Source organism: Antedon mediterranea, chromosome 2 (assembly GCF_964355755.1).
Source record: "Antedon mediterranea chromosome 2, ecAntMedi1.1, whole genome shotgun sequence".
In the NCBI taxonomy this organism is placed as follows: domain Eukaryota; kingdom Metazoa; phylum Echinodermata; class Crinoidea; order Comatulida; family Antedonidae; genus Antedon; species Antedon mediterranea.
This window is the reverse complement of record NC_092671.1, coordinates 2359073-2384832: the sequence shown is the minus strand read 5'-3', so window position 1 is coordinate 2384832 and position 25760 is coordinate 2359073. Positions and strand designations below refer to the sequence as shown.

General features: G+C 35.4%; 3 protein-coding genes across 3 annotated transcripts; all 3 read right to left on the bottom strand.

Annotated features, from left to right (window-relative positions):
• Positions 1–256: 256 nt before the first annotated feature.
• LOC140039493 (uncharacterized) lies at positions 257–25238 on the bottom strand. Its single transcript, XM_072085101.1, has 11 exons — positions 25155–25238; positions 24181–24321; positions 23172–23335; positions 22809–22941; positions 13606–13782; positions 13025–13171; positions 12218–12369; positions 3565–3685; positions 2624–2800; positions 1726–1998; positions 257–1632 (listed from the first exon to the last, which is right to left on the bottom strand). The coding sequence occupies exons 1-11, from the start codon at positions 25198–25200 to the stop codon at positions 1370–1372; spliced, it is 1794 nt and encodes a 597-aa protein (XP_071941202.1). The 5' UTR covers positions 25201–25238; the 3' UTR covers positions 257–1369.
• LOC140039494 (uncharacterized) lies at positions 14159–15723 on the bottom strand. The gene is made up of 4 exons (XM_072085102.1): positions 15668–15723; positions 15144–15284; positions 14589–14752; positions 14159–14488 (listed from the first exon to the last, which is right to left on the bottom strand). Exons 1-4 carry the CDS (start codon positions 15714–15716, stop codon positions 14387–14389), a joined length of 456 nt encoding a protein of 151 aa, XP_071941203.1. The 5' UTR covers positions 15717–15723; the 3' UTR covers positions 14159–14386.
• Positions 17978–21103, bottom strand: LOC140039492 (uncharacterized). The gene is made up of 5 exons (XM_072085099.1): positions 20993–21103; positions 20713–20830; positions 20210–20386; positions 18924–19196; positions 17978–18818 (listed from the first exon to the last, which is right to left on the bottom strand). The coding sequence occupies exons 3-5, from the start codon at positions 20286–20288 to the stop codon at positions 18556–18558; spliced, it is 615 nt and encodes a 204-aa protein (XP_071941200.1). The 5' UTR covers positions 20289–20386; positions 20713–20830; positions 20993–21103; the 3' UTR covers positions 17978–18555.
• Positions 25239–25760: the final 522 nt, after the last annotated feature.

Sequence of the window (25760 nt, the reverse complement as noted above, 5' to 3'; positions counted from 1 at the left end):
TAAATCTATGACACTTTCAACTTTTAAAAATTCAATCCAAAATATTACTGATTAAGTTTTACCTTGAATTCCTTCAATTAGTTATATATACTGTATGTTTTGTAGAGAGTTACGTTTTTATAAATTTCTGTGTACTAATGAGTTTAGTTGTGAATTATTTTTATTATATTGTTAATGTTCTCTACTGAACAACTTTGGAAATCAATGTTTTAGCACTGAAAGTGTATAGATAATAATAAAGCGTGCCAAAAGTAATTTGACCAATAAGGATCGCTTGTGATTGGTCAAATCACTGCTGAACTGAACCGAATGTTCTATAGTCTTTTAATGACTTGTTTCAATCTCAATGATAGGTTTTATTTTAACAAGGTTGAATTGTTAGATCTCATAATGTATGCCGTTTTATTAACAGCAGAATAATGTTTTTATTTTAGAGATTGGCTTTCAATGTCACCAGCATTACCTTCCCTGAATTAATGATATACCAAAATATCACCTTTTACTCTCTACCTATATTAACAATCACCTTAACGCCCATTGTAGACTTTCCCCACCCAAGTCTGTAGTTATTGTTTATTTTATGTTAGTTCACTAGTCAGCTTTTCGATGTTTGTCTGAAAATTACAATTAAAACGAGTATAGAAATCGATTTTCAGACAGCAAATAAGAATGACGTAGGTTATCATACCGTATTTGGCTATATAGGGCGGGCCGTATGGTATGTAAATATAGATTTCGAATCAACCAATGATCAAACGGACGTCATTTTGGTTTCAAAAAGAGTACTTACAATCGAATCGAGTAAGACTTTTAATTGAAACTGAAACAACAATTGTTGAAATATAAATAAATAAAACGTTATTTTCTCAATATCGGGCATTTATTATTCAAATCTTTTAAAGAAAATGTACCATAAAGAAGGTCTATTTATTTCATTTTTGAACGACTTTTGTTTCAAATTTTTGTATCATTCAAAAAAAGTCTGCAAACCAAACTAACTTCATGTGAACCTTAGTAAATGTTCAGATTACGTCATCAATTAATCATGATGAACCTAATGTCTTATTTTACATTGTAAATGTCCCGCTCGATCCGTCAAATGATTTGTTTCAATCTTAATGAAAGGTTTTATTTCAACGAATGGTTGAATTGTTAGGCCTATAAGGTATGCCATTAACAGAAAACTGTTGGGGGCCCTTATGCCCACAAATGCCAAGTTATCATCCAACCATCAACTCTGAATATATACTACCAAAATATCACATATTACTCTCTAACCCTTTACATTAACAATCGTCTACACTCATCGCATCAGTACACCTAAATATAAAAAAAATAATAATAATTCATCCGAATAGATTTATTTTATCTAATTCAGATGCATTTGACAACTTTCGTACGTCGTTTGTAAAATAAACAGTTCATAACCGTCCTCCGAAACGGCACTGGAGTCGGTGGTCTCGTTGCTCATCTTGCAATCATGCGTGTCTGCGTTGTACGAGAATGAGGTGCAGTTGGCAGTGTCTTCACAATACAAGCTACAGACACCAGAACTCATGGCTTTCCTAGACGACAGAATGGTGTTAGGTGATTGGTCAGAACTGACGCGTTTGAAGCTTCTGTACTGTCCGACTGAAAACAACAGTAAATTCAGTGATTTATATAAACACATTTGGTCTAGCGGGAGCATTATTGTGTTAATGATTATATACATTCAAAACTTACATTCACTTTCGCAAATATAACCATATTTGGCATAACAGGTAACATTGTCTGCAGAGTCGATTGGAGTACATTCTGCACCAGACCACAGCGTTGACAGTGGTCCAACGAGAGCGTGCGTCAACTTGGTCAGATAAACGCGTTCATCATCATCGTCACTAGTTGCTAGGTGAGCGTTGATTTGTTGACACGCGTTCATTGCCTCTTGCCACGTGATTGGTGCAGTTATCACTTTGTAGCAAGATGTTCCGTACGTAATCGTCTTGGCCGCAGGACCTACCGGGAAAATAATGTAAACTGATAGTGACTCGGCTTTCTTTACCATGATAATCTTAAAGATGCATTTTGTTTCTTTTTTTATTTAACGTACTGTTACACTACCATTTTAAGTTTCTAGAAAGTTTCTTTTTACCAGCTAGCATCGCAAACGATTAAAAAACTTCTGAAGTAAGTTATGACACGCCATGTGTGCCGAATTGTTTTTCTTTCTCGCAACGTAACGACGCAACGTAAGAAAATACTCGTACTCTATCAATTTCGCAACCCTCTTTTACGGAATTTTGAATCATCACAGTTGCGACGTACGCAAAGCAGAAAACGGTGTTGAATATACGTCTACGACACCGTGCTTACGCCGTCGGTTCCCGCTTGGAACACACACCGCCATGTTCTTACGGCACTCGCGTCAATACGTTGCGTCTACGTTCTTGCGTTGCGTTATCTATTTTTAATCTATTTAAAAATAACCGGTTAAATTGCGTTATGCAGCAGAAACAGACCCCTGGGAATTACCAAGTTTCAGACTCTGGTATGTTTGGGCGGTTTTGATTTCTTCTGTTTGGCTTTAGAGTAAATAAAATAAAGTATAAGTGCATTACCAATCTTAATATTAATAGTTTACCTGTACATTCAAGAGGTCCTATTGTGAAATAAGCTTTTTCAACACTATCGTCTGTATCTGCTATTAGTATCTCTTTCATTGGTAAATCTTCCTTGCTTGTAATATATCCACTGTCTTCCCGCCATACGTTATCATTAATCTGACAGTTGCAGGCGTAGCTAGCACTTTGACAAGATCCTTAATACAAGAAAGAATAGACAATAGAAAATATGATACTGTACAATCTAAAGTATACTACTACAATCATACGCTAATGCACAGTTCTTTAAGTGACCATTTGTGGTAAATACACATCAGAATCATAATCATAATCATAATCAGAATCATAACGACGACGAAATGTTTGTATACACGCGCGCTTACGACAATATCATAAGACAAAGTATAATAGCTTTTTAGTTATGAAAAGCAGGAATTGTGTGAAAACAAAGTTTAACCAACCGATTCTGCTACTGTCCCTAGGTGATATCTGTATAACTATAGAAAGTTATCCACGTTGCTGTCTGCATAAATGCTGTACTTTTAACACCGTACACTGTTATGTAGCACAGTGTCTGTTGACAATTTACAATGAGTTTATTACCTTAATTATTTTCTATTATAAAAAATTACTTCCTAAATATACTAAACCTAACCCTCTAAATAATCTCCCTCAACTATTAAAAAATTTAAGAATAAAAAAAAAAGCATGTTCTTTATAGACCTTGAACCGAGGGATCCAGTTAAATTAAATGTGAGAACACGTCACGTCTCCAAATAATCATTAAGTAAAATCATTCCCCCCCCCCCACCCCACCCCCAACAAGTCATAGCACATTAATTGCTAGACGGGCTTTTTCCTGAAAGTTGTAGCGTTTTGTATGTATGATTAAGTCTCTGTGTATCAACGTTGTGTTATAATCAGACCAGACATTCAAGAATATGATTGAAGTATACCTTACCATCAAGTGAGCAAGGGCATTGGTAGGAATCACTTCCTGTTGACCCTCCCCAGTTAACAAGTTCATCTCCATTAATTGATACCCACCGTGACGAAGACAACTGTACATTGTAGCAGTCAATCTGAAACGTAAACACTGTATAGATGTACCTAATGAGACAGCTACAGATTCAGCTCATATTTGGTTTAAGAGATCTATTAGCCAACAATTGAGAACGAGTCAATGATTATCTAGTGCTGCTAACTCTATTTTTTTTTAAATTGTATATTATGAAACTTTAAAAATAGTTAACTTGACGGATAATTTGAACAGCAATAAATATTACTTAAAGATTGTCTCCCAAAAACATGAATAATGAAAATCGGACTTTAAATATATTGTAATGATTTTGGGGTAGAAGAAAAAGATAGAGGGCAGCAGATGGAGGCAGAGTTAGGCAGGAAGAGTAGCAGAGAACGGACGTGAGAAAAGGGGCAGAGCGGGATGCGATTTTTTTTTTCGTACATAAGTTGGGGACCCCCCTCATGAAACGTCACAAAATAAACATGAATAATTTATCAGTTAAATTTTCTTGTTCCGTGTGCACCCATGCGTATAGCAACAAGAAGTGATTACACAAGTGCGGTACTTGTCTAGGCCTATCTCCGCTGTTGTTGCGGCGTGCGATTTCATAAAAGAAAAGCGGCGTTTTGTGTGGATTGTCGAAATAATCAGCCTTTGTTTATGGTGTTTTTAATATAATTTATTACTAAAGAATTATGTGTTAAAATTATAGTTTCTATTAATACTATAGGCCTAATTATTAGTCTCTAAACCCATGTCTATTCTAGTAGTAGCTGTGTGGGTACGGTGTGTGTGACGTGTGTGTGTTAGGTATGACACAATCCGAGTAATAAGTCAGCAAAATTAAACATTACACAAAAATACATTTTTTATTCTCGTGGGTCTAATCTTCCCATCTCATGTGTTCATATACGCGCATTGTTTGATAATAAAATAGCAGAATTAAAAAAATACAGTACACAAATTATACACATTCTTTATTATTGTGGGTCTAAGCTTTCTTTGGGCTATGTCCAATGAATTACTACTTAGTTGCTATTGTTTTATGCCTAGCTGTCGATTAGCCTCGACTCGACACATTTTGTGTGAAGAATAGTGCGCGAAGGCAATACGTGAATTGACCTAGAATCCTATAGCAGGGTAACTTAGCACTTTTTTTGTGCACTTTGTGACAAAAGCACCAAATTTGGCACAAACCTTCTTTAGGGTATATCTAACAATCCTAGAAGGGGTGCCCAAAAATCGGAACAATTTAACGACGTCATTTGGACCACGCCCTTTTTTTAGTATTACGTAATTAGGTGAAAACTTAAATCTTCGTATATACATACCAAGTTTGGTATCAAATAAAAACTCATGACATGTACATTGCAATACACACATAAAAAATATATGATTTCTCTTCAGACGGAATATATAGGTCAAATAATGTAATTTTCTGTCATATTGAAGGGTATTTCAATCAAAACGTGCCAATATTGTGCTATGTTATGAACATTGTAGTTATAAGAACAACAACATTCATTTTTGTAATAGTACTAATATATATTTATCCTGTACCAGTTACTTTCCTTTAACATAATATTAGGAACCACTGAAAAAAAGTATTTAAAACATATACTGTATCAAACTTGGCTCAATAACCACTGGACTATTAATAAACCGACAAAAGACCATTTGACTGACAATTATGGCGTTAGCATCCATAACAATACATGGAGGTGATTATCAACTTTACTTTTATGAAATTATTTATCTGGAAACAAACGCTTATAATGGTACAGAGTTGCTAGATGACGAACAAGTTCTACGGCATGGGTAACAAGACCAGTGCACTGCTGAACGACACTTGCAGTTCCCTGAGCAAAAAGGCAACTTTTTGCAGCCACACTTTAGCAATTCCCTACATGCCTTGGATGCTTCAGGTAGTATTGTCCAGACTGGTGTTCATGTACTGCCGGTTTTAGTCCAACCAAAGTCTTCTGGTGATGGAGCATTCTGCTGTGGCTGTAGACTGGTGGTCCAAATGCTTGCTTGGTATATGGATCTGTTGGAATGCTGTAAAAGTGCATCCTGCAATAAACAATTTAAAGATTGGTGTTACCTTTTAATGAAAGAAAAACATGAATCTGATAATAAATTATTAAACGACAATTGACAATTATATGGAAGCTCCCCTTACCTGTGTAGGAGGAATGTTGTCCATTGTCCGTGCCTTTCTTGAAAAAAGATCTTGTCTTAGCTTAGTAACACTTCTTAAAGTACTTGTCTTGTCGTATAGATGACATGTAAACTCCTCTAGCAACTGGAATTGAGATGAGTTGACTCCTAGAAATTTGAAAGGTGTGCCATGAAAAGAAAGGCTTCTGTGACTGCTGGAAATGAGTTCCACGTCTCCCATGCGGAGTGTTTTGATTTTCCGAAGAACTGGGATGTAGTATCGGACCCAGTAAATGCATGAAAAACTGGCAGCCCTCTTGACTTATCCTCTCCTAGGTTATGGCAGATGGTATTTATATTAAAATATTGGAAGTGCTTACGCATGCCAAATGCGACCCAGATACACGTACCAAGATAACAGGCTATTAGATTGCAGAAAATACCAACCAGGATAACAACGACATCAGTATCAACTGTACGCACCAAAATAACCCTGCTACCTTTCTTTAAGGCATCATCAATGTGAATGCACATCCTGGAGTCGGCCTCTTCATGGTCGCAGATTGACATAGGTTGAGTAGATGTCAACATACAACAGACTTGCCTACAGGACATATATCAAGAATTACTTACTAATTTAATATGCCTTTTTAATTAATTATTGGTATGAAACTGTATAAGTAAATTAATCGTTTGGTTACAAACAAAATAAATTAGTATGTATCATAATAAAACTTACCTGATGTAATGTAAACTTCTTTGCAGTCAGAGTAATCATGGGTAGACACCTTTGTAGTTAAAAAGTTAAATAACTCCTCTTTATTTACTGGATCTTTCAGAAAGTCTGGAAAATTCCCTGGAATCTTTGTTTGTCCCCCAACTTTCCTCTTGACCCCTTTTCCTCTTTTTTCTCCTGTAGACTGCTTAAGACTATCTGTTCTGTAAGTGTCCCACACTATATCAATTCTGTTACTATTCTGCAGCTGCTGTCTGGTCCACGGTAGAAAGACCTGTCATACAAATGATACAAGAATAACGATCCGCATATAGAAGTGACCAATTATGTGGTGGTTAAACAATAGATACAATCCTGAATGCAAAGAAATGTACTCACCTTATCACCGTAGTCATCAAATGTAAATGCATGGTTGCTGGAAAGGGCATGGACAATAGCAGCTCTGTCAAACACCTTTACGTCAAAATATGTAGGAGGTTCAGGCTGGCCTCAGTCTCAAAATGCTGTAGCAACTCAGACTTCTTAGTTGGTAGTCGAAGCTTTCCATTTACTGCCAAAGAGGGTTGCCATGGCTGGTTTTCATGCATGAAGAAGTCTTCCAAATCTCCATCACTAGATTGACTTGCAATATACAGTTGACTGAATAGGCTGCAGTCACTTTTTAAACTCTTAACTTGTTGCTTTGTTTTGGACACTGATTTTGACCATGGTGTGTTGAACAACGGCAGCTTATTCTGTTTGATGGCTTGTCGAGAATAACTTCCTTGAAATATTTTTGGTACTGGGTAGTACCTACATCCTGAATTGTACGAACTGTCACTACTGCACTTTCATTGGCACAATCTCGAGCATCCAAGACCAGAAGTTCTGAACAATTATCGAGGAATGGGTTGCCTGCATTGCTCAAGGAACTGCAAGTGCCGTTCAGCAGGTCTTTTTTGCACTGGTCTTTGTTACCCATGCCGTGGAACTTGTTCATTATAAGTGTTTGTTTCCAGATAAATAATTTCATAAAGTAAAGTTGATAATCACCTCCATGTATTGTTATGGATGCTAACGCCATAATTGTCAGTCAAATGGTCTTTTGTCTGTTTACTTAGTCCAGTGATTATTGAGCCAAGTTTGATACAGTATATGTTTATATACTTTTTTTCAGTGGTTCCTAATATTATGTTAAAGGAAAGTAACTGATACAGGATAAATATATATTAGTACTGTAGTTCTATTACAAAAATGAATGTTGTTGTTCTTATAACTACAATGTTCATAACATAGCCCAATATTGGCGCGTTTTGATTGAAATCCCCTTCAATATGACAGAAAATTACATTATTTGACCTATATATTCCGTCTGAAGAGAAATCATATATTTGTTATGTGTGTATTGCAATGTACATGTCATGAGTTTTAATTTGATACCAAACTTGGTATGTATATACAAAGATTTAAGTTTTCACCTAATTACGTAATACTAAAAAAAGGGCGTGGTCCAAATGACGTCGTTAAATTGTTCCGATTTTCGGGCACCCCTTCTAGGATGGTTAGATATACCCTAAAGAAGGTTTGTGCCAAATTTGGTGCTTTTGTCACAAAATGCACAATCTTCATAAAAAATGGAAGTTAGCAACCCTGCTACTAGGCCTACTGTAGAAAGAATCGTATCGCAGTTGTTTGTGTAATCACTTCTTGTTGCTATACGCTTGGGTGCACACGGAACAACAAATTTAACTGATGAATTATTCATGTTTATTTTTGTGACGTTTCATGAGGGGTCCCCAACTTATGTACGAAAAAAAAAATCGCGAGCGGGATTGGAGAAGGAAGGCAATGGAGGGTTACCTCGAGCTGCGTTAAAAAGGAGGGAGAGATTGGAGCTGGAAAAGCGGAGAAGCAGGGAGAAGACGTGTTAAATAAGTAGGGACATTAGAGAAATTGAAAAACAAAGTGTTGAGAAGATTAGAGAAAAGAAAGAGAAAATTAGAGCTGAATAATAAAAGGAGAGTTAAGACACAGCAAGTAAAGTTAGCCGGAGGGTACAGCCTACCACTTGTGCTACTGTTGGAGACATAGTGAGCCGGAGGTTGCACCTACTGGTTGTATCACTATTTGAGACATAGTGAGCCGGAGGTTGCACCTACTGTACTGGTTGTATCACTATTTGAGACATAGCTGAGCCGGAGGTTGCACCTACTGGTTGTGTTACTGCTTGAGATACAGTTAGCCCGTTGTACACCCTGTGGTTGTGATACTGCTTTGCTGGTGGGTACACCTATTAGCCAGTGGTTAAGACTACTGGTGGTTACCCTGTTAGCCGGTACGTGGTTACGCCATTGTTGGTGGTTACGTTGCCGTTGGAGGTTACACCGTTGGTGGTTACGTTGCTGTGGAGGTTACACCATCGTTAGTGGTTACGTTGCTGTGGAGGTTACACCATTGTTGGTGGTTACGTTGCTGCGGAGGTTACACCATTGTTGGTGGTTACGTTGCTGTGGAGGTTACACACACTTTTTTAGATGTGATCTTAATTTGTTTTGGAGTACGGTACAAAGTAAGAGTTAATTTTATGGCTAGTGAGCGTTCTGCGTATCTTTTACGATAGCCCTCTCACATAGTGTAAAGCTACGCTGCCACGCATGTCTTGCTTGTCTTCTCCTTTTTTCAGACTATTCTTTTCTTTTTTGTTGTATATCACTCTATCGATGGCCCAATTTGGGTATTCACATATATTAAGTACTTTTCTTATGTGATTCATATCTTCTCTTTTGCTCTGCTATGTTGTTACGATGTTTTGGCATCTGTCCACAAGTGTGTTCAAGAGAATGATTTGATTTGAAGTTTAAGTATTGGTCAGTATGTGTGGATTTCCTGTAAATCGAAGTTTTTATTGTACCGTCAGTTTTTAGGGTGATGAGGCAGTTCATATACAGGAGAGTGTTGTCAGTCATTCTTCCTATAGTAAACTTGATACTTTTAGTAGGGTCTATGGTGTTAAGATGTTGGTTAAGATCTTCTATGGATTCTTTTTTAACCACAGCTAAAACATCGTCTACATACCTTTGCCAATAAGTAGGTCTGATGTTGTCATTTGCTCTGCTTATGGCCTCAGTCTCCAACCATTCTAAAAACAGGTTTGCAACGATTAGGCTAATTGGACTTCCCATAGCTATGCCGTATTTTTGCCTGTATATGATGTTTCCAAAACTAAAGTATGCGGTGTTCACGACCAGAGACAACAATTCTATAACGTCTTCTACTTTTATTTTTGTACGGTCTTGTAGCGTTTGGTCAGCCCTTAAGCATTCATGTATTATTTCCAGTGATTTTTCCGTAGGGGTCTTTGTAAACAAAGATACTAAATCAAATGAAACAAAGGTATGGTTAGTTGACACATGAAGATCTTTAAGTTCGGTTGCTAGTTCTTTAGAGTTGTTTATTGAGTGTGTGGAGTTGCCAACCATTGGTTTTAAAATATCTCTTAGAAATTTGGACTCCTCATAGTAAATGGAGTCTATACCGTCTACGATTGGCCTCAAAGGCCAGTTTGGTTTATGAATTTTAGGTGTGCAATATAGCCTCGGTGTTTTTTCGGCTGTCGGGAATAATTTACATTTTTCCCCGTATGTGACTTTCTTTTCATTAAGCAATCTATTTAGGATATTCACCAAAGCACGTTTATATTTAGGAGTGCGGTTTGATTTGAGTTGTTCATATACTTGGTCGTCGGATAACATCTCACACGAGTGAGTGGCCGAGCGGTTAAGACAGTGGAACCGTAATTACGTAGACATAACATCGGCAAGGGTTCGAGGCTCACTCGCTCCATGGTTCTGGTGGTAAAACGAGTCTTCTCGGATAAGGACTATAAACCGTAGGTCCAGTGTGCACATAGCTCATGCGCACTTTAAAGAACCTAGTACATCTTTCGAGACGAGTAGGGGGTTACCCCGGTGTACTAGTCCACACAAACACAGCCACTGTGCAAATTGGGACTGGACCGTTTTAGAGGTGTTCACCACCTGTTGGTCCAGATCCTTCATTAACTGAGTTAGTGAGAAGTCTAATAAAATAAAAATTTAAAAAAAAATTTTAAAAAATAAATAAAATTTGAGTTGTTCATATACTTGGTCGTCGGATAACATCTCATTGAATAATTTACATTTTTCCCCGTATGTGATTTTCTTTTCATTAAGCAATCTATTTAGGATATTCACCAAAGCACGTTTATATTTAGGATTGGGGTTTGATTTGAGTTGTTCATATACTTGGTCGTCGGATTTACTACAACAGTAGCACGGCCTTTGTCAGCAGGAAAAATTGTAATCTCATGGTCTTCTTTAAGTAATTTTAGCCCTGTTTTTTCCTTTGCTGATAAGTTTGAAGATGGAGGTTTGTATGATTTTATGAGTGAAACGATCTCTTACCTCATATGACATCCTTTTCTTCTATGGGTACCCGGTCCGGGTTTGCTGCCGTTTCGGTGGCTATGATGAGCTCATTTACCGGTATTCGGCTCTCGCTAATGGCGAAATTATTCCCCTTTTTAAGCACCTGCTTCTGGTCTACACTAATCTTTTTGCTGGATAGATTCACCAACCATCTGTCTTTAAGTTGTTTGCTGTCCAATTGTGTCTCTTGATTTAATCCAACTAGTAGTTTTTTGACTTTTATCTTTCCACCAATGTAATTTGTTTTGTTGACGATTTCGTACTTTTAGGAATTCGCTTTCTCTCGCATTCTCAACATGCCTGTGAACGTCCGCTCGAGCTGTGTCATCAGTGATTATTTCAACTATTTTCTCTTCTAGTTCTTCCTCTTTCTTAGCTAATTTTTCGATGTTGTTTGTAGTGATTTGTATTCTTTCTCTAATCAAACTACGTTCCGCTTTTTTGATAATGTCGTGTCCTCGTGTGGTGTTAATCTGGCATTTTAATTTTAAACTTGGTGGTGTTATGTCTAAGCGTTTGCAGTGTAGAGCGAATATCCGGTTATTTCTTTCTTGGCGCGAAGACTTCCTCACAATTTTCTCTTTAGGCGCACTAATTTTACACCATCCTGACCATAATCATTTCGGATAAAATTGAATAAATTCATCTCCTTCCCAAATATATTTTTAGAATCAAATTTTCGTTTCTAGTGAAGGACAAATTATCGAAAATTTTGGTTAGAATTATTTTTCAGGGGGACAATACATCTGTCATATTATTGATGTTGTGATTCTCTGTGTTTAGAGAAGGATGCTTTAGACCAGGTCCGCCTTAATTAGCCAATCAAAATCGCATAAATTTTGGAGGGAAAATGTTATCCTCCTCTGAAGCCTAAAATTTGCATATCCAGTATAAAAGTAGAATGTAATAGATATTAGAGAAGAAGAGAGAATAAGATCAGAGTAGATAAACGAGAAGAGAGAATAAGATCAGAGTAGATAAACGGAAAGATGATAAAGAGAATATTAAGGCTTGACTGGTAGTGGTAGAAAGATGTATTAATCGAATTACAAGGAATAAAAGTTCTAGTTGAGTTAAATATACTTTTTGTATGAGTTATCATTCAGTGACAGCTGTGTACGTCGCGTGGAAATATATACGCCTGAGAAAGCTCGGAACGACAGCTGTGTACGTCGAGTGGATATACGCCTGAGAAAGCTCGGAACCAACTAAGATAAATTCACTACAACATCTTTAAATAGAAACTTACATCAAAATATTGCCGACATTTGCTTGACCCTGTAGTGAGCATGCGCAGCTGAGTGTCACTGATTGGATAGTTGAACACTTTGCTGTATTTTGGATCGTTGTAACCATGGACATAAGTGCGTTCAGGGACATCGTGGAACACAGCAGTAGTAACTGGAAGGATGAACAACGAAACAATTATTTAAATCAAACATCAAATATCCACATCAAACTAAATAAAGAATATGGAATGGTAGGATATAATGTCTATTTACCCAATTCTCACGACATACAATATGATACACATGAGAAGCTGTATCACGAAATTTGTCTATGAAACTTTTGAAATAATCATAATCATGATATATTGTTTAATTCTTTTCATAACCGTAGAAAGTAAAGGTTACAATATATTTGACAACTTGTTTTACTTTTTTCATTTGTTAATTGTCATAATTAGGTTTTTTGTTTCCACACGTGCTTGTGGAAATGAAATAAACAAAACAAGTTATCGAGAATCAATTCCTCAGCAGCAGAATGAATGTGTAAAAATTAAAATATGTTTTGAACAAAATACATAAGAAGTTGGTTTACTAAGACTCATCCCATCTGAAACTGTGGAAATCTTAAGAGCCTAAGAAACAACAGACACCTGAATGAAATGTTCTGTTTCCGCGAGTTCATAAAAGAAGGTTAGGGCCTTTGACGTCACTGCCGAACTCAATACATTTAAAATACAAAATAAATACAATTACATTTAATTGATTATTTTAATTGATTTGTTTGTGGCAAAGAATAAACAACTTATGACCGAAAAACTGATACAAACCTTCATCTTTGCCAAGGTCAAGATCACAATACGCCCAATAAGCATTGTCACTGCCATCACCGTCTGGATCGATGAGATAAGAGTCAGTCTTTGTGAATCCTGCCGCTTTCACCTCAGCGCATGAACGCAAAACGGGGGGTGCAAAGCCTAAATTGAAATAAACATAGATAGGTACTATAGGCCTTCTATTATTAACCCTAAATTCGTTTTCAATTACCACAAGCACAATGTTTTAAATGCACATATACAGTTACAAAGAAAATTAAAAATGTGCAAAAAAACTCAATGGGTGAGTAAATTTGTTATATAGCGTGAAAATAACAAGTTGAATTAAAACACCATGGATAATATTTAGTTTGATACCACCATTTTTTACCACGCCGTTTTTTTTTCTTCATAATTTTGTTTAAATTCCTCTATAACATACAACATTTGAAAAAGTATCCCAAATTAGTAGATTATATAATTATTTTGAACTTTATTAACGTACTTTATGGAACGCCTCAAGGCTTTTTTATGGAACGTCTTTACGCATTTGACGATTCCATTTCCAACATTGAATGAGTTCTTACATTACCTACCTCGACATTCTAACGGACCAAGGGTAAAGAAAGAATATTCGTTACTCGAATCTACGTCACCAGCGTAAACTTTGGTAACGGGTAAACGAGCTCTATCGGTTAAAAGTCCGTAATCATTCCTTAGTTTTAAATCATTCATATCGCAGTTACAAACTAAACCTGGTTCATCACAAGTTCCTGAAATAAACAAAAGATAAGTACGACTTACCGTTATTTATAAATGACGGACGTAACACACTTAAAAAAATACTACCGGTATAACTTAGCCTAATTGTATATGAAAACGTTTCACAATTAAAAAAAAACATTGAAGAAGATAAGAGAGAATAGAACAAACTTCATGTATATATCAATAAATATAAAGTTACAAATAGTTTTATATAGAAATAGTAACTTGGTTGATTTTTTTTATTGTTAATAAAACAGGTTTATTTATTTTATTGCAATCATAAACAAGTTGAAAAGAGAATAAGCCGTATAATAAATGAAATGAATACAATGTACATCAATCAATACATTGATCGGTGATACTAACAGTACATTGACTTCCTCAACCGCATTTTATGCTTTCTGGCATGGAGGCATGAAAGACTTCTACTCCTGTCTATTTTGGGTCATATTCTCTTCTACATTTCGACACCACGTGGTTGTGGGTCTTCCTCGTTTCCTTGTTTACTTCTTGTGTCCACCGTCTTACCAGATGTTCAATCCATCTCCAGTCCCGTCTCACGTTCTCTTGTTGGTATCTGAACGTTCTTGTTTTGATAATAATATGTTTGATTCATAGCTTTGTATGTTCTGGCATTGTGTCACATCCGTCTCTTGACACCCACCAGTGGTAGTCTTTACTGTTATATCTCAATACTGTACCGTGGCATTCCAACTGCAGAATAAGCAAAAGGAAGTAAGTAAAAAGTACTACATACCCCCTCCCCCATTCTCAACCTGGCATAGACGTGCATTAGTCTTATCAGTGTTATTACCTTAATGTACTGTTCACACGATGCTGATTTTTGCACTAGTTGTGTGATCTGTTCCATTGTGTACCCAGTGTAGGTTATTGTCCGTACATACGATCCGGGGTCACCGTATGAACCCCCAGTAATTAGTAACCGTGTATTAGTGTCATGTTTAATGATTGTGATGCCTGCAAGAACAAATAAATATACATTTTGTACATAGGCCTAATGCGATTTGGCCTATTGTAAAAATACGTCATTCGTTTTGTCAAATATGCTAAGTTAACTTTCCGAAAGCATGAGAGCTTTTCTCACAGGATATTGTATTCAACAGGTCAACATGGTAAAATTGATTCAGAAGCTCTAATACAAACGTAATTACGTTATATATCAATCTAAATCAATGTAGTCGAGTTGTACGACAAAATTTACTATTTTCTGTTTATTGGATGTGTCACAGTATCGTCATTCATACATTGTATAGGGTTGGTACACATGCCGATAGATTGGTTGTTTACTATTTAGCTGTTATTATATAAAATATGAATATGATGAGATAAAGAGAAACCACAAACTTGCCATCAGTTGGATCTGACGTCATGTCACATTCAACAGTTATCTCATCTCCTGATTGGTCAGTTTCCTCTGGGTTGATTGTTTTCATACCATTCGTTGAATCACCATCTTTTTTTATCTGAGCACATGAAACCTGGCCATTGACTAAAGACATTGAAGAATGTAAAGTTGATTCAATAGTTACAAGGGAAACTAAACCGAAGAAATGAATGGTTGACTATGTATTGAGAAATACAAAGTAGAATTAATAACTGCATTACTAATACTACTAATAAATTAACTGAAGAACATTAAAAAAAAAAAAACAGTAGCCTAAACATGTGTACTAGCACTCCTATCATTCCTATACTACCGTACATCCCCGTAATAATAATCTTCTGAAGATTCTGTTCTCTATAAATAGAGCGATGTTTGTTTTTCAGAATTAACAATTTATAGCACTGAACTGAATTAAAAAAAAGTTTAGCAGACAGTGTTTTAATTAGGTTTACATTCAAACTGATTCAATAAAAACCTAAAATACGTACTTTGTTCAAACTGAATGAAAAGTAATATCAACAACGTTGATGAAAACATGACGATGTGTCCTCCAAATCTTGTGTCGATGTGATAGTTACACAACAAACAAACAGATATTCATGTACGTGACCATTTCTTCATAATTAAAACGAATAGCAATCGATGGTCGTACATGATATTATTTACAGAGCGCTTGTTAATTCTAAACCGATCTTTGTTCAGAGTACATCAATTGGTTTGAATATAGATTTACAAACGATTGTTGATCGATGCATTTTATTTATTAATTTCTTAACATGTATGTACATCTTAGGTATTTACAATGGTAGTAGAAGTTAAGCTTGATTCCCACTAGAACGCAACTCAGCGACGTATTGACGTAAGGTGTTGTATTGCGTAATCACAAGTGGGAACCGACGACGCAATAGTGCTGCAAACATTGCAGGTTTGATTTCACGCAGACGGGGGAAAACACAATTATCGGAAGGGCATTTTCTTACGTTGCGTAGGTTGCGTTACGTTACGTCGTTACCACGCTTAAGTGGGTTGATTGATATAAGTATATAATTATATAAGTATATAATTTTCTTACATGGTTTCCCAACATACAAGTTTTCAATTGGATTTTTATTTCCAATTGATCGATACTTTCTTGGGTTTTTTTGCCTCTTTCATTTTTTTATATAACTGAATCATCTTTTTTTTATACATTATAATTTTCTGTATTATATCTCAAAAAAAAAAAAAAATATTTATATATCAAATATCAGAAATTATGTTTTACTCAAATATGAATGAAAGAAATAAATGTTTATTTGATTTGATTTGATTTGATTTGATATTAGGGAATGGTACAGGTAACAGATTTTGTTTATTTATTTATTTTTTTCAGATGCCCGGAAAGGTAAAATAACTCTATGTTGGCCAATAAGACGATATAGATTCATTTTCACAATGAAGAACGGGATTTACAGTTTGTATGACTTATCCGAGCCGTAGCCGTAGCCGTAGCCGTAGCCTCTTATTTTATTTATTTATTTTATTTATAATCTCATTCAACAGCGGGAAACCCGCAACTTACAGAATGGAATAAAATATAAATATATATTTAAAAGCATATACAATACAATTGTACTTACAAACAATACTTATTTTACGTTACGTCTCAATTACGGTTTTACTGGCTTTAACATCTATAGTTACGATGCAATGGATCATCCGAACAGTATACAATAACATATAATTCAATTCAATTCTTTATCTAACATCAAGAAGGTAAGCAACAAAACAAACAAATAAATAACATTGAAGCAATACATTAATAGACGACAGCGAGCGAAGTGATAATTTGCTATTCCCGGCTTTACTAAAATATTATTGTCTATAAAGCGTGGTTCCCACTAGAACGCAACGCAAGGACGTAAACGCAACGCAAGCGTTTTAACCAATGACAAGCGAAGTTATAGACAGTTAGCAATCACAAGCGAATAAGCCATCGCTTGTGATTGGTCAATTCACTTGCGTTGCGTTACGTCCTTGCGTTGCGTCGCTAGTGAGAACCACGCTTAAGCGTGGTTCCCACTAGCGACGCAAGGACGTCACGCAACGCAAGTGAATTTGATTGATTGATTGATTGATTCTTTTATTTTTCACACAACATTCATAAAAATATAAATAAAAAATTAAGTACAATAAAGTGTGAAAAACAGGGTAACCACAAGCAAGCAAAGCTTTTAATCTGTGGCACCCTAAATAAATGAACGAAAATACAACGTACTATAATATAATATATGTATATATATATATATATATATATATATATATATATATATATATATATATATATATATATATATATATATATAAATCAATGATGTTGCGTAGCACTAATTTACACAGTGCTACGCAACATCATTGATTTATATATATATATATATATATATATATATATATATATATATATATATATATATATATATATATATATATATATATTTAATCAAATAAATCCAGCCAGAGACATTTTTTCATACAACTAAAAAATACGGAACTTTCGCCAATGAGCTATGCTCGACGTGATTATGAGATCATGTTCCGAATATGAGCACTGTTTCTATAATTTACAGTATGATTTATATATATATATATATATATATAGCTATGCTCGACGCGATTATGAGATCATGTTCCGAATATGAGCACTGTTTCTATAATTTACAGTATGATTTATATATATATATATATATATATATATACTTCACAGTCTCAGAATATATACGAAAATGTAATTAATTAAGTTAATGTTAGACATATTTTACAAATGTTGTTTTCGCAAAGATATATTGTTTCTTTATAACTATTAATGCATTTATTTAGTAATAGTTTTTTAAATATTGATATATTTTCACTCTCTCTTATATTTCTTATAAGTTGATTCCATAGCTTAGGTCCTCTATATGCTATACTTTGCTGACCCATATTAGTTGATTTTAATTTTATACAATAATTGTCTTTATTTCGAGTGTTATATGTATGATAATTATCAAATAAACTGAATAAAGAATTAAAACATTTTGGAAGTTGTCCTTTTTGGTATTTAAACATAAAATTTAAAACACTGTTTTTATACAAATCAAATATATTAAATGTGCCCGTTTTCACAAAGAGCTGAGAAGAGGGATGATGAAAGTCTACCTTACAAATAATCCTAAGAGCTCTTTTCTGAAGCAAAAGAAGGCGATCCAAATTTTCTTTGTTTCCCGCACCCCATACAATAATACCATATGTCAACACAAGCGATGGCTTATTCGCTTGTGATATAACTTCGCTTGTCATAGGGTTAAAACGCTTGCGTCCTTGCGTTACGTTCTAGTGGGAACCACGCTTAAGAGTTTATCTAATCCAGATGCATTTGACAACTTTCGTACGTCGTTTGTAAAATAAACAGTTCATAACCGTCCTCCGAAACGGCACTGGAGTCAGTGGTCTCACTGCTCATCTTGCAATCATGCGTGTCTGCGTTGTACGAGAATGAGTTGCAGTTGGCAGTGTCTTCACAATACAAGCTACAAACACCAGAACTCACGGCTTTCCTAGACGACAAAATGGTGTTAGGTGATTGGTCAGAACTGACGCGTTTGAAGCTTCTGTACTGTCCGACTGAAAACAACAGTAAATTCAATGATTTATATAGGCCTAGACCTAAACACATTTGCTCTATCGGGAGCATTATCGTGTTAATGAGTATAACTATTCAAAACTTACATTCAGCTTCACAAATATAACCATATTTGGCATCACAGCTAACACTGTCTGCAGAGTCGATTGAGGTACATTCTGCACCAGACCACAGCGTTGACAGTGGTCCAACGAGAGCGTGCGTCAACTTAGACAGATAAACGCGTTCATCATCATCATCAATAGTTGCTAGATGAGCGTTGATTCGTTTACACGCGTTCGCTGCCTGTTGCCACGTAGTTGGTGCAGTTATCACTTTGTAGCAAGATGTTCCGTATGTGATCGTCTTGGCCACAGGACCTATGTAATAAATAGGCAAACATAATATAAACCGTGTGCTGTTCTACGGAACATCCTTTCTTCTCAAAGAAATCTAATATTCTAAGCTTCCAATTACGGTTGGTTTATGCGCGCGTATATGCGCACATCTATATTTTTTCTTTGACATGAGAAAAACGCGCAATTAGTCAGAGGAATACCTATAATTTATCATAGAATTATATTCATGAAAACGACGTATTATTTTCCACTAGGCGAATAGCGAATATACTGTAGTCGCGCGAATCAAAATCGTTGTTTTATGAAGGTAAAGGTAAAGGTAAAGGTATTTATATTTGTCCTCAAGCTTAACTGGAAACTGAGAAAATTCGGATTAGGCCCTCCACGGACCACCCACGGCAGCCAGCAGTGCCTCGCCTACCAGATCAGCACACCGGGAGACGATCCCCTACTCTTTTCGAATAGTGTACCAAGTTCTTTAACGTGCACTGTTAAGTACACGGGACTAACGGCTTTACATCCCATCCGAAGGATGAGGCAATGAGAGTAAAGCATCTTGCCTAAGGATGCAATTAGTATGGTACAGATAACCTCGAACCCATGCCTATCACATGCTAGTCCAATATTACCATTACACCATCACTCTCCAGTATATACAGCACCCACAGTAATTCATTTTCCAACTACTTTTGTGACGCGCGAAAAATGCCCGACCAATCAGAGCTTAAGCGAAAAATATATGCATTATTTTATTTTATTAAATTTCCTACGGTGCCTACAATAATAATAATAAATAATAATAAACAGTATTTATATAGCGCCTAATGGATCACTGACCCCTCTAGGTGCTTTACATAGGACCTTAACTAATGGTAATAAACTATCCCCCGCCGGACACCATTCCAGTATTTCTTAGCCGAGGTTTCGGGGATGGAGACAATCAATAATGTGAAGAAAAAAAAATGTAACTAAGCTTAACTATGCTTAACTAAGGTAAAACTATAAATAATATATACAATATAAATAATGTTTACCTGTACATTCAAGAGGTCCTACTGAGAAATATAGTTCTTCGTAACTATGGTCTGTATCTGCTATTAGTATCTCTTTCATTGGTAAATCTTCCTTGCTTGTAATATATCCCCGGTCTTCCCGCCATGAGCTATCATTAATCTCACAATTGCAGGTGTAGCTAGCACTTTGACAAGATCCTTAATACAAGAAAGGCCATAGAAAATATGATACAAGAGACGCGCGATTAATGTATTGTATAGTATATTATACTATAATACACAGTTCTAAAAAACTGTGTGACCAAAAGCATTCAAACTGCGATCTTTCTGCCCGTATCTACTAAATCTTGAACAGCCTACACATTCACTTAGAAAACTCTCACATTTTCCAGAATAGGATGACATATTGTTACAAATTATAATAATTGTTAAGATAATTAGCATAATTAGTCAGATTGCCATAAATTCTTATACTTATTGAAATTTTGTTAAAGATTGAGAAGGTGTCAAAAATTAAAACTTACCATCAAGTGAGCAAGGACATTGGTAGGAATCACTTCCTGTTCCTCCCCAGTTAACAAGTTCATTTCCATTGATTGATACCCAACGTGACCCAGAAAACAGTACATGGTAGCAGTCAATCTGGAATTTAAAAACAGTAAAACAATTCATTAATTTTACTTTATTGCCTTATAAAACCATGAAATACTGTCAATTGGTGGCATTGGTGACGCCCTCAATCAACAATTGAGTTTGTACAAGTAAATACCCGTCTCGAATATAAGCCCATCTCATTATACAAACCTGTCTTGGGTAGAATGAAGTCCATCTATAAGATTCATTGAGGAAAATAATCTAATCAATTCATTAAATATTCTGGTATACACGAGCAGTCACAGAACAAGAATGTACCATTCTATTTCAAAAAGCATATCAAGGAATGCATGGCGAAATCAAATGTTATAAGTTTGCGTACGTGGTGTACCGCAAACTTATATCAACATATCAAGTAAAAAAATACTGCCGACATCTGCTTGAATCTGTAGTGACCATGCGCAATTGAGTGTCACTGATTGGATAGTTGAACACTTTGCTGTATTTTGGATTGTTGTAACCATGGACATAAGTGCGTTCATAGACATCATGGAACACAGCAGTAGTAACTGCAATAAAGAAAAATACTTACGTAAGTTTTATACAAAGTTTGTGGAAGTCGGAGTAGATAGTGACCATTGAATGAGTCAATTTTTTCAGAAGTTCCAGAAAACTACATAAAAAAACTTCAATTAAAATTAAAATACAAATATTTTATGAATTACTGTAATTGTAGGCCTATTTATGTGTAGTAAACAACAAACAGATAGCCATAACCGAAAAACACAAACCTTCGTCTTTGCCAAGTTCAAGATCACAATACGCCCAATAAGCAATGTCACTGCCATCACCGTCTGGATCAATAAGATAAGAGTCAGTCTTTGTGAATCCAGCCGCTTTCACCTCAGCGCATGAACGTAAAACGGGTGGTGCAAATCCTAAATTGAAATAGATAAACGTTATATTAATACACCTCATAATATCTTATCAATCACCATCGTAATAAGTTAGATTAGTAAGATTTGTTAGATTAGTAAGTTAGATTCTAAACTGGTAACAACTTTTTGGTAGGATACAATTAAGTTGTGACGTAGCAGGTCTATTTCATGCAACGCCATATTATACGCAATTCTCTGACGTTTCTATTCCATCACATCACAGAATACTTCGACATTGGTTACCTACCTCGACATTTTAATGAACCAAGTGTAAGGAAAGTATATTCGCGTTGACTATTTACGTCACCAGCGTAAACTTTGGTAACGGGTAAACGAGCTCTATCGGTTAAAAGTCCGTAATCATTCCTTAGTTGCTTATCATTTATATCACAGTTACAAACTAAGCCTGGGTCATCACAAGTTCCTGAAATAAATAAAGAGCAAAGATATAGTAGAAAAAAAGAATAAAGAGTGAAGACAGGGGCGGTGGAGGGATTCAATGAAGGTGGGGATTGGGGTGTTCCTTAGTTTGCTAACTTGCGAGAAAACCAGGCAGTCAAAACTGAGACTTTTTGAAATAAAATATAACTGTTAGTTTCAGTCGGTTTACGGACATCTCCGGTCAATTTCAGAAGCCTACATTTTACGTACAAATTTCATCATATAAGGCTGAAAATAAATTGTAATATTTTACTTTCATTTTATATCTTTTAGGCAATGTGGCCAAGGATTAGGCTACCAATAGTAAATTAATCACTTTCCTATCAGATAGGTCGTAATAATCCTGATACAGGGGCTATTTTGTGAATCAGATAACCTGGGTAACCCCCTACTCGTCTCGAATAATGAGCTGGGTTCTTTATATAGTGCACACGGACTGTGTAACACTGGACCTACGGTTTTTAGTCTGAGAAGACTTGTTCCACCACCAGAACTAGGAGCGAGTCGGCCTCGAACCCATGCCAATATTGTTGGCTTTTTAGTTACAGTAAACTTATTTTTTAAGAAAAAACAGTTCACATTATTATGTGGGGATACTCACCATCTTTATCATAATATAATTCACATTACTATGTAGGATTACTCACCATCTAATCCGCATGCGCACGTCCTGTTGTACGTTTTACCCCCTCCCCACATGTACATAGCGGCTCCCTCTCTTGACACCCACCGATAATTATACACTGTTAGAAATTTAATTGCTGAAGCGTGGCATTCAAGCTATGAAAAGAAATAATACATAACATACAGATATTGACATCCTGAGGGAATGATATTTTTCTCGAAGGAATATATTTCCTGAAGCAAAGCTTCTATCCCGTATTTTACATAGGCATGTAAGTAAATAGGCCTACTGTACGTGTTGGATGTTTGAAGAGGCTTTCGGATCCTGTCACCTCTAAATCTGGAAAAGATGTGCATTTAAAGCCTTGCCAATGATAGTGTGTTACCTTAATATACTGTTCACACGATGCTGATTTTTGCACTAGTTGTGAGATCTGTTCCATTGTGTACCCAGTGTAGGTTATTGTCCGTCCATACGAGCCAGCGTTTACGTATGAACTCCCAGTAATTAATAACCGTGTATTCATATCATGTTTAATGACTGTGATGCCTGCAAGAACAAATCAAGATCACTTTATTATACAGGCCTACTGCAATTAGGCCTTTCTTGACATTGCAAATGAAAATACCTTTTATACCATATACGGAAACAATAGAATAGACATGGAAAGATTCATGAAACGGGAAGCGCTAATTAGTTGATTGCTCCTCACGCCCAAACATATCTTCCTTCTATTTTCCCGTTTTCTCTCCATCTTTTTAATAGCAAGTCTTCACAATTATATTATACTAGTTTATCAATACAAAGTGATACGACCTAAAGCTCTGTCTGCACTAACAAAATAGTTTGACAAAAAAGTGTGACGTGCCCAAACATAGATAGATCGAAGGAGGTGACGTAAGGAGGTGGCGTAAGCAGAAAAAAAGATGTTATGGTGTGCTCTCCCTGCCTCAGCACTAAAGCCAGTGTCACAGCCTTTTTGAGGTCGTTTCCACCATATCACCAGATGCATGCACACAGTAGCCCGCATAGCTTTAACTCTATTCCACCAGACCCGCATGGGACTCTAACCCACGACATTCGTGTTGTTAACACGACGCTCGTTCGACTGAGCTAACTGGTCATTTTGTTTGTAAACAGGTTAATACACGCTTCGTTCCGTCAAGATGACGGTCATGATGAATATGCATATTCATGGAGTACGAATGTATTACGTAATATGAAGCACGTATAAATAGATCATTTTCAGATCCTTAGTCATGTAGGCTTACTTTGTTGCGTAACGGGTAATGCTCTGTTTTAAGTGCTCTCAACTCTAGCATTGGTTTTTTACTATTTTAAAACTATAAATTTAAAAATGCTTAGATAAATAATTGAAAACACCATAAACTTGCCATCAGTTGGATCTGACGTCATGTCACATTCAACAGTTATCTCATCTCCTGATTGGTCAGTTTCCTCTGGGTTGATTGTTTTCATACCATTCGTTAAATCACCATCTTTTTTAAGCTGAGCACATGAAACCTGGCCATTGACTAAAGACATTGAGAAATATAAAGTGGATTTGATGTTTAGTTTTTTATATGAAAGTTTGAAAACTAATCACCTTTCAGAGAGAAATGCATAGTGGCTAATTGAGCGTCTTCCCCACTAATCTCAATTACAAGAGAAAAATGAATTCACTTAAAGATGTATAATTATTGACAATTTTTTTGTTGAATACGCCATTTTAATGTCATTATAGTTATCCACTTTCAATAAAAATTAGGTAAAAAAATGGTTATTTTCTTGAAAAAACTTTAATTTAAAGTAAAAAATAGTCAAATTGGTTGAATTTAACCATTTATTTTGTAATTTTATAAGTGAAAAAATTACTTTCGTTTTTTTCGTACGTGATTAACTTGATTAAAATTACAAAATAACCTCAAAGTCTGATTTAATTAATATTCGTTTTTTTATGTTTTTGGGGGAAATACATCTTTAAGTTGTTTAAAGTATTGTAAAAGGTTGTTTTTAAAAGTTTGCTTAAAGATACATTAAAATTTATGATTTTATTTTATTGTTTTATATTATTTAACGTCATGCGTATTTTTAGCAATAATCTTCGCACATTTCGTAACATTATAAGTAGCTGTCTGTAGTAGAATGTATATGTATTTTATGCGTGATGTTTGTCTGTGTTCCCTACTGTAAATGAGTTCGGAAAATAAACAAATAAAAAATAAATATTGGCATACTATCTGTGAAATGTGCGCCGCGTGGTTGTTTTAAGTTTAAATCGTACAACTGTATGTTCCTTCTTTGTTGCAGCAATTACGTAATGTATAGGCTTAAGATTCCACTCTGAAGTAAAATTAAGCAAACTTACCTTGTTTGAATGTAATTAAAAGTAATAAACACAACTGTAAAGACATGACGATATTCTTCTTGTCCGATTATGCCTTATCGAAGTTCACCACAACAATGACACTCTGGAACCGTCACTCTCGCTAATCTTATTATTAATTATTAAAATCAATTACTCATTCTTAGTACATTAGCTTTATTAAATGTCAGAAATCAATATCTTATAAAAATGACAATTATAAATAGACATAATAACATTACAATAAATTAAATCAATTAGAATAGATTCTTAATATAGAGCTTTTGTTGATTGTGCAGAAATCAATATCTTATAAAAATGACAACTATAAATAGACATACAGACATTATAGTTACAATCAATAAAATCAATTACTATATACATTGCTAATTACAAGGCTTTTGTTATTATCGGTTGTTATGACAATTATAAATAGAGATACAACATATTGCCGGTGATGTTAAAGATTTTAAAATAGCCTTGCATTATACGTGCGCTGTGCACGTGACTTGATGTTACGTAATAAGACTTTGAGTACTCTAGCTGTAAAACAAAGACATAAAATATGGTACCTTAACAAGTGCGACAGCTCAATATCAAAGTGCGATG

What these genes read in the sequence shown, in the direction of transcription:
- LOC140039494 (XM_072085102.1), bottom strand. Translation starts at nt 15,716, where the DNA reads ATGTTTTCATCAACGTTGTTGATATTACTTTTCATTCAGTTTGAACAA. An exon ending in TTTCATTCAGTTTGAACAAA is followed by an intron (nt 15,285 to 15,667) that starts GTACGTATTTTA and finishes CAATGTCTTTAG; the next exon opens with TCAATGGCCAGGTTTCATGT. An exon ending in GACGTCAGATCCAACTGATG is followed by an intron (nt 14,753 to 15,143) that starts GCAAGTTTGTGG and finishes TTGTTCTTGCAG; the next exon opens with GCATCACAATCATTAAACAT.
- LOC140039492 (XM_072085099.1), bottom strand. Translation starts at nt 20,288, where the DNA reads ATGAAAGAGATACTAATAGCAGATACAGACCATAGTTACGAAGAACTA. An exon ending in AGGACCTCTTGAATGTACAG is followed by an intron (nt 19,197 to 20,209) that starts GTAAACATTATT and finishes TTTATTACATAG; the next exon opens with GTCCTGTGGCCAAGACGATC. An exon ending in TTATATTTGTGAAGCTGAAT is followed by an intron (nt 18,819 to 18,923) that starts GTAAGTTTTGAA and finishes TGTTGTTTTCAG; the next exon opens with TCGGACAGTACAGAAGCTTC.
- LOC140039493 (XM_072085101.1), bottom strand. Translation starts at nt 25,200, where the DNA reads ATGTCTTTACAGTTGTGTTTATTACTTTTAATTACATTCAAACAAG. An exon ending in TGACCTTGGCAAAGATGAAG is followed by an intron (nt 12,370 to 13,024) that starts GTTTGTATCAGT and finishes TCATCCTTCCAG; the next exon opens with TTACTACTGCTGTGTTCCAC. An exon ending in TTATATTTGCGAAAGTGAAT is followed by an intron (nt 1,633 to 1,725) that starts GTAAGTTTTGAA and finishes TGTTGTTTTCAG; the next exon opens with TCGGACAGTACAGAAGCTTC.